The 16,686-nt window shown below is 44.9% G+C and overlaps 2 protein-coding genes across 4 annotated transcripts in view; both read right to left on the reverse strand.

Annotated features, from left to right (window-relative positions):
• The window catches only part of TEX11 (testis expressed 11), a 374,728-nt gene extending 374,469 nt beyond the window's left edge, over window positions 1-259 (reverse strand). The window contains exon 1 of the mRNA XM_028482531.1: window positions 185-259. The gene's annotated coding sequence lies outside the window, so the exon portion shown is untranslated. The remainder of the gene's footprint in view (window positions 1-184) is intronic.
• A 9,529-nt stretch (window positions 260-9,788) lies between these two features.
• SLC7A3 (solute carrier family 7 member 3) lies at window positions 9,789-15,051 on the reverse strand. Of its 3 annotated transcripts, none has more exons than XM_007114456.3 (12): window positions 14,906-15,051; window positions 13,497-13,900; window positions 13,010-13,168; window positions 12,671-12,848; window positions 12,363-12,475; window positions 12,015-12,237; window positions 11,682-11,821; window positions 11,485-11,587; window positions 11,073-11,239; window positions 10,742-10,908; window positions 10,306-10,414; window positions 9,789-10,168 (listed from the first exon to the last, which is right to left on the reverse strand). In XM_007114456.3, the coding sequence occupies exons 2-12, from the start codon at window positions 13,864-13,866 to the stop codon at window positions 10,038-10,040; spliced, it is 1,860 nt and encodes a 619-aa protein (XP_007114518.1). In that variant the 5' UTR covers window positions 13,867-13,900; window positions 14,906-15,051; the 3' UTR covers window positions 9,789-10,037. The 3 variants fall into 3 exon arrangements, with proteins under 3 accessions (XP_007114518.1, XP_007114521.1, XP_007114520.1); XM_007114459.3 differs by having other exon boundaries at window positions 9,891-10,168; window positions 13,010-13,162; window positions 13,722-13,900; XM_007114458.3 differs by having other exon boundaries at window positions 9,891-10,168; window positions 13,722-13,900.
• Window positions 15,052-16,686: the final 1,635 nt, after the last annotated feature.

Below are 16,686 nucleotides of genomic sequence, written 5' to 3' on the forward strand. Positions count from 1 at the left end.
CCCACCGCCCTTCACCCCCACCACCGCACCACTCCCCATACTTCATCCAAGTCCCCAAACCCTGTCTTTTCCCGTCTTCCTTCACCGGAGAGTCAGCTCCATAGTTCAAAATCACTGCCTCAGGGCCACTTTAAAAAGTTTTGACCTAACGACCTCGTCTCCTTGCTAGTTAAAAACAACTAACCTGTACACCTCCGCCAGGACAGCCGACGCCGCAGTGCTCCCTGCGCAAACCAAGTCCACAGTGCCAGTGAAGACGCTTGGAAAGCTCCTCCCCCCATAGTGATGTCAATGAAAGGCCTCTCCCAACTGACACGTTTTCCCTTCATCTCGAAGCCTGAGTTTCTGGGCACAGTCCAGGCGTGAAGTTCTGGGGATGCAGTTCAGAGGGCCGGGGTGAGAATCAATGAAAGTGCGGGAGTATAGTGCAATACTGAAACATACTGCAGTTACTGCAGGAAGAGTGCAGATGGCGAGGGTTACAGAAAAGAGGAGAGCAGGCCTTAGAAAGAGAAAAAGAAAAGGGACAGAGGGAACGAGGGAGGGAGGAAGGAACGGAAAGTAAACAATGTTGCCCACTGGTTATTCAAGAGTGCAAAAGTCAGAAACATAAGAAGTTGAGGAGGGCTTCCCTGGTGGCGCAGTGGTTAAGAATCTGCCTGCCACTGCAGGGGACACGGGTTTGAGCCCTGGTCCGGGAAGATCTCACATGCCGCGGAGAAACTAAGCCCGTGCGCCACAACTGCTCAGCCTGCACTCTTAAGAGCCCGTGAGCCACAACTACTGAAGCCCCTGCACCTAGAGCCCGTGTTCCGCAATAAAAAAAAAGCCATCGCAGTGAGAAGCCCGCACACCACAATGAAGAGTAGCCACCACTCGCCGCAGCTAGAGAAAGCCCGCACACAGCAACGAAGACCCAACATAGCCAAAAATAAATAAATAAAATAAATTTATTTTTTTTTAAAAAAAAGAATCCGCCTGCCAATGCAGGGGACACGAGTTCGAGCCCTTGCGAGCCCTGGTCTGGGAAGATCCCACATGCCTCAGACCAAGCCCATGCACCACAGCTACTGAGCCTTCACTCTAGAGCCGGAGAGCCACAACGACTGAAGCCCACGCACCTAGAGCCCATGCTCCACAACAAGAGAAGCCACTACAATGAGAAGCCCATGCACAGCAACAAAGGGTAGCCTCCGCTTGCTGCAACCAGAGAAAGCTCGCGAGCAGCAACGAAGACCAAACGCAGCCAAAAATAAAAACAAATTAATTTTTTTTAAAAAAGTTGAGGAGACTGAAAAACCCTGTAGTTCCAAGACATGTTTCTGCTGCTCTGCCATTGTCAAATCTGAAGGAAACTACCCAGTGACTCCCCTGCAGGCTCACAGCAAGGGCAGGGGTCCTACCCAACTCCAAACAAATGGTTTCAGGGATGGTGTGGAATATATATATATGTGAACATGTTTGATTCCAGCTAAATCTACGAGTGATGCTTGCAACCAAGGAGTTGGCCTCCACTGAAATCTCAACTCGGAGACAGCAGCGTTAAGGCATGAGGCCTCCAAATTTGGGGACATGCCAAATCAAAGCATTAACAAGCCTCCCACCCCTTCCCTCACATACCCCTCTTTTAAGCCTTGTGCACCTCAGTCAAGCCAGATGTGGAGCTGGCTAACAAAATGAAGAAGAGATTGTGGCTTCAAGTATGGGAACACTAACAGAGTTGCCTCCTGACCCTGAGAGTCTCAGAGTCAGTCGTTATTTATCGTGGAAAAGATGGGATTTCTAAAAATAATTTCTTTTCCCTCTTCAAAATTTTCTGCATCTAGATCAGATAGTATAGTGAAGAAAAGGGGGAAAACAGGAAGTACTGCTATTAACTACTTTTCTTTTGGATCCTCCTCTATTAAATCCTGCAACTTGATATATATTTCACAATCCTAGATTGCTAAATTAGGGGAAGAAGTCTGGTGGTATCCCATAATTGACCGAATCCTCACGCACTACATACAGCGTGAGGTGGCGCTAGCTACTTAGAATCTCAGTGCCTCAATTTCCCCATCTGTAAGATGGGAATAAAAGTAATTCTAGGCTTCTGGATCAATGGAATAGTGTACATAAAGCATCTAGAACAGTGGCTGGCATATGGTAGGTACTTAAAGAATGTTAGTTCCCATTATCACTCCCCATTTCCTGGTTGGCAGTTAAGGGCTCCCAACTTCTATCATTCCACCTAAGCTCCTGGCTCTAGCATAACTCCTTTGTTCATGGATGAACAGATGAAGAAACAGGACAATAATTAGACCTCAGCTCTCAAGCCCACAGGGGTCCTTTTAGAGCTCTTAGTGATTAATAATGTCTGTAGTAGAATGGATATTATATTATCCAAGATTATATCAGGCATACAGGAATCAAATGACTCTGTTGATTAATACTGACTGCAAATAAGACTCCAAAGTCAGAGCTACTTACTGAGCTGGCACCACTGCACTGAAAGGGCCAGTGGAATAAAGGAAAATATTCAGAAAGGGTAAAAAACCCTTATGTTGTATGGGTAGCCCCAATGTTTTTGGTTTTGATCTAGATGGTCTCTCTAGATGTTACAAGTAAATGAGAATTAAGAGACAGAAAAAAAAAAGTCAAAGAGAGAGAGAAGAGGAAAGGAGATCATAAAAGAAGCAGATACCTATTGGAGAGGACATGCAAGAGTGAGTAGTAAAATACCATTAGGCAGCACTCAACATGCTGTAAATTATCTTACCTTACCCCTAGCATAAACTATAAATTTTCCACTGCAACCCTTTAACAACTTAGTGCAGAAATGTTGAAAGAGATTGTTACATAAGGCAGGTGAACAGCTTGGACTCTAAGATTGTTACATAAGGCAGGTGAACAGCTTGGACTCTAATGAGCGCTTATTAAGACTCTCATTAATAGACTGGATTAAAAGAGAGTAAGCAACCGAGAATGCAAAGTAGTGCAGAAGGTAGCATTACACCTTGTTAAAAGAAGAAAAACACCTCCAGAGTAAATACGCAATTATAGTCTGGAAAATTCTAAAATCAAAAGTAATAATAAAGTAAGGGACAGGGGCTTGTTCTACCAGATATTAAAACTACCGTAAATACAACTGTATGGTAATAGTGCATGCCGACAGATAAATGGAACAAGATAGAGTCCAGAAACAGGCCCGAGTATATATAGAAATGATTCAAATCAGTGGAGAAAAGAGCTGGTCCGGAAAAAGTATTGAAACAACTGGATAGCCATTTAAAAAAATAAATAAAACCAGATCCCTGCCTTACTTCATATACCAAAATGAATTCTGGATTCATCAAAGATTAAATTGAATCATAAAACTTTTAAAGGAAGTTTGGGTGAGTATTTTATAAACATGACAAGATCTAAACGTGACCTGAAACCAGAATCAAAAGGAAAAATAATGATAAGTTTTACCACATAAAAATTAAAATCTTCTGAATGGTACTATAAGCAAGGTTGAAAGACAAACCACAGATTAGAAAAAGATTTTTTCAACATATGTAACAGATAAACAGTAAGAGCTCTTAAAATTAAAAAAACAAATAGTCTAGCACATAAATCAGCGAAGGACATGATCAGACAATTTGCACAGGAAGAAATATAAATAGCCAATAAACACATGAAGAGATGTTCAACCCCACCAGTAATCAAAGAAATGCAAATAATAAAGCAAGGTGAATTTTTTTCATTTATCAGATTGGCAAAGGTTAAAAAGATTAACAAAACCTCAAATTGACAAGATGCACAAAACAGGCACTCTTGTGCACTGTTGGTTAGGAGTACAAATTACTGCAAATTTTCTGGAGGGCAGTTTGGCAATTGGTATCAAAGTCTTAAATGTGTGTACCATTTCCCAACAATTCCTCTTCTAGGAATTTTCCTAAAGAAGAAATTGGAAAATTTTGCAAAGTTAGATTAACAGAAATGTTCACTGAGGCGTTGTAAATCTCTTATGTGTTCACCTAGTTAAATGTGGACTATTTATACAACCTAGTGTACATTAGTACCATATAGTGGCATACTTATACAGCCTTTAAAAACACTGCTGTGAAAACAACGTAGAGGTATAAAACTTGGGAAATGCCTATATCCTACCGTTGAGTTTAAAAAAAGAAAAAAGTTACCAACTGCTCAAAAAGGTGTAGGGACTTCCCTGGTGGCTCAGTGGTTAAGAATCCGCCTGCCAATGCAGGGGACACAGGTTGGGGCCCTGGTCCGGGAAGATCCCACATGCTGCGGAGCAACTAAGCCCGTGTGCCACAATTACTGAGCCTGCGTGCCACAACTCCTGAAGCCCACGCACCTAGAGCCCATGCTCCGCAACAAGAAAAGCCACCGCAGTGAGAAGCCCCTGCTCGCCACAACTAGAGAAAGCCCGCACACAGCAATGAAGACCCAATGCAGCCAAAAATAAAAATCAATTAATTAACTAATTTTTAAAAAGTGTAATTTTATAGATTTGAGTGACTAAAAAAACTACAGGGAGTTCCAACTACTACACATACCACAGATAAGCAACAAGGATTTACTGTATAGCACAGGGAATTACAGCCAATATCTTATAATAACCTATAAATGGAAAAGAATCTGCAACAAAGCTGAATCACTATGCTGTACACCTGAAACTAACAGAACATTGTAAATCAACTGTATACTTCAATTTAAGAAAACTATTGGGATGGTTTCCACCTGGGTGTGAATGGGAAGAGACAGAAGTGGCTACAGCGACCAACCAATCCCACTAATACGTAAACTGAAAAGGTCTCACAGAAAAGATAACACGTATGTATGCATATTTGAACGAAAATGTCTGGAACAGTATTTACCAAAATATTAACAATGTTTATCTTTGAGTGTTGGGATTTGGGAGAATCTTTACTTTCTTCTTTATATCTTTCAGTTTTTCAATGTCCTACAATGAACACATTTTTATCATTAGAGGAAAAAAAGAAAAGCTATTTCCATTAAAAGAAAAATCCACAGAAAGATGAGGGAGTTTTTATCTGATGGGCATGCGTTTTTGCAATAAAGTATGAGGCAAAGTCAACAGCAGAGAGTAGGAGGGAGAGATTTGAAGAATGTGAGGAAGGTAAGAAACAGTTGTTTCAGAGAGCAGGGGAATCGGAGAGAAAAAGATGATTTCCGGCAGAAATCTTTGAGGGCCTGGTCAAGGTTGATGATCATTAACCTGCCCAGCTGTGTGATTGCCTCCAACAATCCTGAGCTACACAGGTGAAAGTATGGAGAAGATGTTTGGATTCCTCCGGGTGGGGTGGAGAGGACTCTGGAGTATTGCCTAGTGAGGTGAAGATATTCGCAAGAGTGATAATGATAATAAATTCAGAAATTTAAGTGGTAAAGGGAACAAGCAAAAGATTGGAGGAAACTGATAAACACAGAGAAGGTGTATCTGGGGAGCAGAGGAGTAGTGAATTGCAGGATTCACGAGGTCAAAGAATTGTTGCAGTGGGATTACTTGAGCAAATGAGCTGGAGCTTGAGAAGATGTAGACAGAGAATTTGATGTTTGAAATAGTGGTTTCAGAGGTGACATTCTGGCAAAATCTAGGGTATAACCATATGAGTAGGTAGCTGAGGTTAATTCATTGAAACAAATCACAGACCCACTCTCTCCTTCACATAGTATAACACTCTCATCCACACACTTCCTGCCCTTTACTTGCAGGCCCTGGAATTGAGTTCAAGAGTGACTGGAATCTGCCTTTCCTGCCCTCTTTTTCCACTTCACCACTTCAAAATCCTAGGCTCTGGGCAAACTGAATTATAAACTTTCCCATCTTCTTGCCTTTGTGCACAAGGTTCCCTCTTCCTGAAATGCTCTCCCACCATATCTGAAATTACATATTTTACCCATCCTTTAAAGCACAGCTTAAAAGCCTCAGCTTCCATGAAGACTTCACAGAACTCCTTCATGTGAATTCCCATGGTACTTCGTTCAGGCCTCTCTTAGGATACCTATTATTTCCCACTTTGTGTCTGTACTTATTTGGGCCAATTTTATCTCTGGCTCCTTGAGGAGATCAAGATTAGACCATGCCTAAAGCAATTTTCTACTCCAGCTTCAAGCATAGTGTCCTACGGAGATATTATTCACTGTGTTAACTGTTTCCAAAATATGGTGTATGTGATTATTTTAGGTGGTGCACAGCCAAACATTTTTTAATAGTTGGATATTTTAATGTGTATTAGGAAAATACTTTGTTTTCCACTTATGATAGTGGTAAAATGTTTTCTTTTTTAAAGAAGTGTATTTAAGCTTAAAAATTGGTGTGTTTTTTTCCATAGTACAGGAATTACACAAAAAGAGAAAAATTCATGAAGGTTATACTTACCTGTCTGAGGTCTGGGAAACACAGCAGTGAATGAAAAAAGACCTAGAGTACCAAAATCAAAGAACTACTCCTTCCTTCACAAAAGATTTCTTTAAACAGTAGTGCCGGGATTTATCGCTCTCTCCACTGACAATCTCCTTTAAGCGTGTAAATGCAAGAATTGCCCATCTTGAAACAAAACAAAACAAAAAACCTAAACCTGTCCTTCAGCTCCCTCCAGCAGTGCCCTGAAATGCTCGCCTATAGCCCAGGTCCTCTTCCTCACCCTCCATTCACAATCCACTGCAGTCCCCCCCACCATCTGACAGAAACTGCTCTTGAAATGATCAATTACCTACTAACTGACAAAACCAATGAACCCTTTCTGTCCTCATCTTATTTAACTCGGCTCCCTAGGCAGCATTTGGCATTGTTGACTGCTCCTGAGAGGTCCCTTCCTCTCTAGACTTCCACGTCACTCTCCTGTCTCCACCTCCTCCTACACTGAGTCCTCCTCCTCCTGTATCACTTCAATGTTAGAGTTCCTCCAATCTTTTACTATCATAATGATTTTTTAAGGAATTTTAAAACTAATGTTTGGGGACTTCCCTGGCAGTCCAGTGGTTAAGACTCTACGCTTCCACCACAGGGGATGCACGTTGGATCCCTCCCTGGACGGGGAACTAAGATCCCATACGTGCAGCCAAAAAAAAAATTTTCTTTTTAATTTTTAAAAAAATAAAATAGTGTTTGTACCTGGTGAAAAACTGAAAAAGTACAGAGGAGAAACCAGAGGTTTCTGGTTAATTTTTCCAGAAAAAAAGAAATAGGTATAAATGCATCCTCTTGCTCTTTCACACAAATATTCTGCACCTTGGGGTTTTTGTTGTTTTGTTTTGTCTCTACTTAAAGTGTGACTTGGAGCTCTTTCCATATCACCTCTTGGCACATATAATTCTATCTTTTCTTTTCTTTTTTTGAGTAAATGCCATGTTGTTTTATTTAACCTAGATTTATAATGAGCTTTTATATCCAGGAAAGCAAGATCTCATCTTTTAAATGGCTGTATGTCTTCCACTGAATTAATATAACTTAACTAGTTCCTGGCCGGTGCACATCAGGTAGCTTCCAAGTTTTATGCTATTATGAATAATGTTACTGTAAATATCCTCATATACGTAAATTTTTTAATTCCTATAAATGAAATTGTCAGATCAAAAAGAATGTGTTAATTCTGGTATCCTCAAATTACCCTCCGCAAAGTCACAAGAATGTATATCCCCATCATGCGTAAGACTGCCTGTTTACTCTCACTTTTGCCAATGCCTTGTCATCGATATTTGTTTTGCCAGTCTGGAAGGTAAGAACTGAATTCTCATGGTTGGTTTAATTTGCATTTCTTGTTGAGTGAGGTTGAGTATCTTTTTTTATATTTGTTGGTATCTTATATTATTTTTCTGAACACTATATCCTGTACTCATTTTTCTATCAAGTTATTCATCTTTCTTATTTTTTATGAGTTCTTTGTACATAAAGGAAATGATATCATTTGTGCTTCAAAATTTTTTATTTTGCCCCAAGGCAATCTTTAGCCCCACACACAGCTTCCATTACATACTCATTTGCCCTCTGAGTTGATGATTCCTAAATCTATAACTCTAGCCTAGACCTCTAGCCTAGCTCCAAGTTCCAATGGGTGATTATGTATCTTCACCTATATGAAGCTAAACTCACGTACATGTTTATAAACTCAGCATATCTGGAACTGAATTTATCTTTCCCCAGATATGCTCTTCCTCTTACGCTCCCCATCTTGGCTAATAATTTGATCATTCACCCAGAAAGTTCACCCAGAAATCTAAGTCGTCCGCTTCTTTCTTACCTCCGACATCCAAATGACCAAAAATCCTGAAATATTTTGCCCAAATGACCATGATGCTCTCCTAACTAATTACTGCTAGCAATGTCGCACAGTGGTTAAAGAGCACAGGCTGCAGAGTCAGAACTGGGTGCATATCCCGGCCCTGATCACTCCAAGTTATGTGACCTACAGCATATTTCTTACCCCAAACCTGTTTCCTCATCTGTAAAAAATAATTACCATAACATCTACTTCATTGGGTCATTGCAAGAACTAAAAAGAGATTGTATGCACAGTATCTGGCATAAAATAAATACTGAATAAATGGCAGCTATTATCACATTGCTCTAACCTCCCCCACCCTCTTCCAAGCCATCCTCCTTGCTGCTGCCAGACTAATAAATCCAACCACCCCTTTTGCTTGGAATCGTTCAATGACAACATCCCCTCCCCCACTCCACACACACACACCATTTTAAGATAACATCTGAATTCCTAGGTAGGGTATACAAGGCCATTCGTGTGGTCTCTTACCTTTCACCACAACCCCATATATGCTGCCCTCCACCCACATTAAACTCTATGTCATACCCCCAATACAGTACGCCTTTTTACACTTCCACAGCTTTGTGCACAGTGTTCACTGGCAGATAAGCCCTTCCCTCAGTCCACTTCATAAGCACCTACTCAAGGGAATTTGCTGGCAGTCCAGTGGTTAGGACTCCGCGCTTTCACTGCCGAGGGCCCGGGTTTAATGCCTGGTCAGGGAACTAAGATCCCACAAGCCGCAGGGTGCACTCAGGTCAGGCACATCCTTCTTTGTGCCTCTGAAGCTCTCGGCACTTACCCCTGCCCTGGGACAAATCACATTGTTTCCTGTTTACCTGCTTGTCTCCCCCACTAGATCGTGAGTTCCTTGAGGGCAGGGACTATGTTTTATTCATGTTTGTATCCCCAGCACCCAGCACAGGCCTAGCATTTTACAGGAGCTCCTCATATGTTTGTTGAGTAAATGGAGGAATGAATAGTTCTTGGTCTGAGCAGCTCTAACCTCTGTTTCCTTACAACAACCAGTAGCTATACATATACACAGTCCTTTACCCATCCTCTCCTATTGTCCACCCCTTCCCAGAAGTACTAAACACCACAGCCAAAATTTCTGTTGTCCAGGCAGTCATAGGAGTCTGGGACTGGTCCAACTAGAAGGGGTGGAACAGAAGACAATGGTCTCAGTGTAGGCCCTGACCAATGCCAGTGTTGAGATCAGAGTCCACCCCCAAATCCCAGAGACGAGTGTTGCTGTCTACTTATTCACAACCTAACCTTTTGTGTAGCAAGGGGAAAACATATCTCAAGATCGTTCCTTGAAGTGTGACTAGACTTGATGGCTACTTACACCACCCTACTCAAACCCCAAGCCAACAAGAAGCACACACAGGCACAGCAGATACTTTTGTGGTGACGGGAGCAAACAAAGGACACTTATCTGAAGCTCTCCACACTGAAAGTCAGGCTCCATATCATCTCTAGCAAGCAAAGAACAAGACATAGTTTCTATTTCTAGTTTCTTTTAATAATAATTTTTAAAAGCCAGTAAGCAGCTACAGATACAGTTAAAAAGTAGACGAGTGGAAAAAAAAAAAAAAAAGACAAGAAAGAGCAGACACATCCTTCACTCCACAATAAATACAGAGCTCTATCTGTGTTCCCCCACCAACATCCCATGGGAAGCCTAGCTCTCTGTGTGGTCAGGAGTACTCTCCATTATTGTGCAAGGAGAACAGACAGCATTCAGGTGTGATGATGTCAAATCGAATGTGTACAGGCACTGCTGAGATCCAGGTCTACAGTTTTGGCCCTAGACTTGAGTGGGGGTTGGTCACTCTTAACCTCTTCCAGGCTGTGCTGCATCCCATAGCCGAAGTAGATAGCAAACCCTAGTAGGGAAAGGTAGCTGTGAGGTAGGGAAAATAGTGGCCTGTAAAGGCTTAATAGGGCTCCTACTAGAGACCAAGAGGGAAAGGAGGCGGGAAAGGAGACCCGAGAGGCCTACTCTTCCCAAGTGGATACCTACCAATCAGCATCCAGACCCCAAATCGGGCCCAGGTGCCAGCTGTCATCTGCATCATAAGGTAAATATTCACAAAGATGCTCATTAATGGGAGGAGAGGCAAAGCAGGTACCTGGGAACAAAGCAAAATCTTCTTTGTACAGACCACAGGGTGATATAGAAAGAGATCCCTAACCTACTCAAGCCAGGAAAGGGAGAGTCCGACTCCTACTCATGCTGTGTATTTCAGTGTCCATTCATGTAGTGTACCTCATATGGGACTCCAAGAATATGCAGAATTTGTGGAAATGGAACAGGAAGGGCCAGAGAAGACATTTTTGGCCTAGGTATCTCCTATCTCTTTCCCTTCTTGTCCGATGAAAGAATATGTATGAGACTGCAAGGTATCTGGAACCTATTCTTCCAAGATGGGTTGGTGGAGGGGAGAAAGGTCATTTACCTTAAAGTGAAGTGGAGTGGAGCTCTGTGGCTGTCTCCAGATGACTCCAGTGATCCCAGTAATGAGCATCAGGAGTAGCACAAACACTGCAGTCCACACTGGGTCTCCAGAAAGCAGTGGAGTGGACCACTGGGCCAGCACCAGGCAAAGGACACTCAGCAGTAGAGCTTCAAGGGTCAAGTTGAGAAACATCAAAACCAGTTCTTGAGAGCAACATATTAAGACATGAGGCACCCCATTCCAAGGAGGGTCACCCTCTCTCAGCCACCAAATGCCACACACTCCCCTCCTTCCCATCGTGCTGACCCAAGAGAAAAATGCCAATGCTCACCAAGCAGTGAGGAACAAACATAGACAACTTGGCCAGAGAGTGGAGTCGGGATGGAGTTGAGTGGACAACATAGTCCCTGTAGGGTCAGCTTCTCTGCTTCATGGATCTTCTCCTCCTGCAACTCCACTTCACCTTCCTCATTCCTCATCTCCTGGTCAGGCTGATACCTGAGACAAGAGGAAGATGGCAGTATTAAGAACATCCCTTAACCACTATACCATCTTCTCCCAGGCAGCTTAACCTTCCTCGTCACCATTAAGGGTAGCCACTCTTTTTGGCAGGGAGGGATATCCATATTCCTCAAGGAAAGTCAGGATGATGAAGGAAGAGGAGGAAGGAGGAGCACATCCCCATCACTCCTCATCTCAGAATCAAAACCCAAACCACAGTATGCAGAGGAAAGGAGTCTCACCTGAGGATGAGAACACAAATAGCCACCAGGGAGTAAGCAAGCAGGGTCCCAATTGACATGAGGTCCACCAGATCAGTGAGTTCAAAGAGGAATGCCATGAATGCTGAAATTGATGGGCAGAAAACATGAGCGAAGGCAAAAGCCAAGTGAACAGAGTTGGTGAAACAACTAGGGGAAGGGCAAAGACGAGTTTTCACCTGCGATAATGCCAGAGACCACAGTGGCCACGATGGGGGTGTGTGTGCCGGTGTAGATCCGGGCAAGGACACGAAACAGGAGGCCATCCTCTGCCATCGCGTAGATCACCCGAGGCATGGGGAACATAGAGCCCAAGAGGCTGGAGAGAAGTACGCCCAGAGCGGCGTTGACTGGGCATCTCTCTCCTCAAGACTGTGAGCTTAAGGAGTCTCCACCTTCTGCTCACGGCCGTTTTAGGGACTTCTTAAGGGCCTTTTAAGGGGTATTCCCTGGTGTGGAGTGCTATCACCTGAGACTCTGACAGCACAGGAGAACAAACGTTTGACACTGACCTGGTAGAAAGAGCACACAGGGATCCGATGGCTACAACATAGCGGGCAGGGGCCCATCCAGAATAGAGAAAGGCCTCAGGCAAAGGGCTCTCGGGTTGAAGCTGGTAGTAAGGCATCATGAGCGTGAGTGCCGAAGAGACACCAAAATAGGCCAAAAAGCAGACGAAGAGTGAAATCACAATGCCTGTGGGGATGGAACGCTGGGGATTCTGGGCCTCTTCCCCTGCAGGAAGGGGCACAAGGTTCTGAATCAGAGAAGCAGGCTCGCTCCTCTACCACTCCAACCCACGTGCCGCCTGAGCACACGCAGATGCCCAAGCCCCAGACAGAACGGAATGACTGTGTTACCAGTGGTAGCAATACAGTCGAAACCAACAAATGCATAGAAACAGGTCGCTGCTCCACGGAGAATCCCCTCGAAGCCGAAAGGCACAAACCCTCCAGAGCCCAGAGGGCCCAAGCTAAAGTGAAAGAAGGGATAGAAAAGGTAAGAGCGTGTTCAGCCAACTCTTGTTCCTTTTCTCTAAGGCCCAGCTATTTAGCTGGGTCTTCAAGGCCTAGACTCCCATTCCTCCCCACTGCCAATCCGGAATCCCTCAGTGCAGATCCCTCTGTTCCGTCATGCTCCCAGCTCTGCAGCTCCTGAATCTCCTAACCTATAGGTGTCATTGAGTCCAGCCATGGCCAGTTTGTAGTCCTCTTCTGTGAGCTTCCAGTTGTGCAGATCTCCCTTAATGAAGCCAGAGATGATGACAAAACCGAGAACCAAAAGATTCACCACCGTGAACACTTTGGTAACCAGGGCTGACTCACTAGCCCCCAGGGCCAGCAATCCTGTGGGAAAGAAAGGCCTCAGTCCAAGCTTTGTTTCCTTGCCTCTGTGTGCAGACCTTTCCTTCCCAGCTTCTTCTTTCTCACTGCTCTCACCTCCACAAGCTCCCAGGCCTAGTCCCCACTAGCCCCACCCCCATCACTGTCCCTGTCCCTTGCCTCACCGGTGAGCAACAACACAAGGCCCATAGCAAAAAAGTCTGGATATTCTGCGAGGACATGGGGAACGTGCAGTGAGATGCTCCCCTGCAGGGTCTGAGAGATGTGGTTCCCAATCAGGTTGTCAAAAGCTGAGCTCCAGGCCCGGGCCACACTGGCTGTACCTGGTGGACCAGAGGCAGAAACACGGGGTCAAGTTTTCTCTCTCCTCTCCTCCCTCCCCCAGACCAGTCTCACAAGAATACCTGCTATTTTCACCTATTCTTACCTTTTAAGAACCAAAGCCAGTCAATTAAGGACACCAAGACAGAGGTAAGTAGAACAAACAATTTCTCCACAACTTCAACCCTCCCAGCCCCCCAACAAATACACGCATTTATGGATATTTAAGTCCTGCGAATGATGAACACCTCACTTCACCATTCCACCCAGATTTCCTGACTCCATGCCCCTTCATTGGCTGTCCAGTTCCCCCCTGCCCCACCATCTCACCGATGACATAGGAGAGGATGAGGTTCCAGCCAGTGGTGAAGGCCCAGAGTTCACCCACAGTGACATAGCTGTAGAGATACGCAGAACCAGAACGGGGAACCCGAGCACCAAACTCTGCATAGCACAGCCCAGCCAACATAGAAGATAGGGAGGCCACCAAAAAGCAGATCACAATGGATGGTCCGGCTTTATCTTTGGCCACCTCGCCAGCCAGGACATACACACCTGCACCCAATGTGCTGCCCACACCTAGGGCCACTAAATCCAGAGTGGTCAGGCATCTAGCAAGGCGAGTCTCAGCCATGCCTGGCTCCAGTGTACGTCTGCGTACCAGCTTTTGACCAAATCTGCAAAGCTCCTGCCACAGCATTCTAGCTGGAATTGAAGAGGAAGCTAGGAAGGATCTGGTGAAAAACAAGACAAAAGACCTTCAATAGGGCTCATTATCCCTAAGCTGGAAGAGTGAATTACAATACCCACTCCACCAAGTAAAGGAGCTGGGGGGGGGAAGGGAGGAGGATGTTGAAGGGACAACAGCAAGTCACTTTTCCTCTAACCTCAGTGTCTTCATATGCAAGTAGGAATAATACCTCACAGGTTTGTGGAAGGACTAATTTCAGAAAAGGCATGTGAAAGCTCCCTATAGTTCAGTGGCCTGGCACCTAGTAGGTGCTCAATCAATATTAGTCTCTTCTTTCTTTGGCGGGGAAACTATAGCATTTATCCTAGACCCCAACCCAGGAGCCAGAGAAGCTCAATTGTGTCCGTTCCCTGGCCTGTGGCTCTTTGGGGATTAAACAGAACTCAACCCAGGAAAGGCCTGCAGCTCTGGGGAGAACCCCCTTCTCACACCCAATACCCACATTCCTTTTCGGCGCTCGCCCCCAGGGCTTCAAATAAGCAAGGTTCTTAGATCTCCCGGAGGGAGGGGGGACCGACCTCGGCTACAGATCAAAAGTGAGCACCGACTCAGTTCCATCCCTCCTCTCCAAGCCCACACTGTGTAACTGGCGCTGCCATCGCCCAGGAGGGTAAGCAAATGTTCCCCCACTTCCTCCCGCCCCGCAAGGCTGACCAGCAAGCATCAACAGTGAGGCGAGGCTTCGACATCTAAAGATTTGGAGACGCCCCCCGAGAGGGGCCCCTGAGCAGCCAGAAATTGCTCACACCCGAGAGGAGGGGTTCCGCCCTATGCCCCGCGACTCAGCTCCCAGTTTCTTATGCCCCCATCTAGAAAAGGTCTGGGGCTGAGGTGGAAATGGGAGCCTTGGCTCCCAGGGCTGGGGTCTTGCCAGCAACAGGTCACGGCCGTGTTGATGCAACTGCATGCCATGGTTGCCAGAGAATCCTAGGTATGCCCAGACCCTCGCCCGCCCCCTCCGACACACGTGTCGGCCCCCAACGCTTACCGGGGAGCTGTTGCAAGCCCAGGGCGGCGGAGCGTCTCGGATAGGGTTCGGTGAGGCTGAGTTCAGCCGAGTTGGGTTGGGGCTGCCGAGTTCGGTTGCTCAGGCTTCAAAGCTGCTGTTGGGGTCGTTGCGCGCCAAGCGGACGTTTTATACACCGGGAGGCGGAGCCGGTAACGTCATGGAATCCCACCCCCAATAAAAAAACTCCATGTTTTTAGGTGATTTTTTTTCCTGTTCTCTGGAGAAACAGTGGAGATTGGACATCTCAATTCCAGATGTAAATGAAAAGTAATTTTTATTTCAACATTTAATATAACTGTTATCACTGTGGATTCTTGTCTTGTGTTTTTTTCTTTCCCTTATTCAAGTAATAGAGAAGAACTTTTTCTCATATGATTTGATCTTAGATGATACGTCCTTTCTGTATTGGCAAAATGCTACTATTAAAGTGTAATTCTTAAATTTAGGTTGAATTGATGACTTTTTAAAACAAAACAGTGAAGCACTGGACATTTCTACATTGTTCCAGCTTTGCAAACACACACACACACACACACACACACACACACACACCCTCTCTCTCTCTCTCTCGCCCGCCCTCTCTCTCTTTCCAGCTTTGCAAAAGGGATTGTGTGGGGCCTGACATTGCTTCCCACTTGCAAAAGCAAGACCAGCGTGGCAGGGAGCGAGAAAGGGGGGAGGGCAGCCTTTTCCCATTCTCCTCGCTCAGCGTCAGAGCCGGACAATAAGAGGCTTCCTGGCCTGAAACCCCAGGGGATTTTCTACCTTTGTGCCTTGATAGTCAGAATCGGTGATTGGCAGGAGTGGGGGAGGGGGGTGAGAGGTGGAGGGGAAAACAGCACCGGGGAGTCTCCAACTCAACTCTCATTCTTACTAAGCTTTCTTTTCTACATGAGGTTACCTCACCCCTGAAATCTTTCCCAAGGACCCTACCAGATTGTGGACAGCCATCTGACGCCAACCCCTCAGCCCTGACCCTCAACTGTGGGTGTTTCCTAATGCAGTCAGCAGGAGAATGGAAGATGGTTTCAACCACCACCTGTACACAGATAATTAATCCCATCTAGATTTCTAGGCCCCAGTCTCTCCATAGTGTACCTCCAGCTACCTATAAATGTTAAACTAAATATTAACTATGAAATTCTGACAATATTGAAATATTAGAGGAGGGAGCTTATTTAATTCCATTTTACTGATGAGTAAACTGAGGCTCAGAGGCATAACTTGCCTGACATACACCATAATTATTTGTTGACCACCTTACTGGTAAAACCTGATGTATTGGACTTCAATACCGGCCTCTATGGGTACCATACCTCATTTAAATGCACAAGAAAAGGAGTCATGGCAGCAAGCAAAGCCAAACCAGGAGAAGCACCAGCATGGAGACAAGCCCTTTTAGGCTAGCAGTTTCTGGGAAACAGAAGAGGAGCAAAAGAATCAAAGAAAGATCACACCAGGTGTCAGACTCTAAAACCCCATCCAGCCTAATCAGTTCTTAGAACGGAGCACCAAAGTTTGTGAAGGTGTGGTTCTCTTCCACCAAGACATCTCAGGGATTAAGGAGGGGCCTAAATATCCTTGTTTCCTTTAAATAATCCATTATGAATACGTCACCAATGAATCTATCTAAAATATAAATCCTTTTTGAAGTAACTGGTAGTTTCAGCTAGCTACAGCTCCATTTTGGCTTTCCTTAAGTATTCATTGAGCACGGACTATGTGTATAGCAGCTAGCATAGCAATGAAGAGACTACAAA

The sequence above is a fragment of the Physeter macrocephalus genome, chromosome 21 (assembly GCF_002837175.3).
Source record: "Physeter macrocephalus isolate SW-GA chromosome 21, ASM283717v5, whole genome shotgun sequence".
NCBI classification, from domain to species: domain Eukaryota; kingdom Metazoa; phylum Chordata; class Mammalia; order Artiodactyla; family Physeteridae; genus Physeter; species Physeter macrocephalus.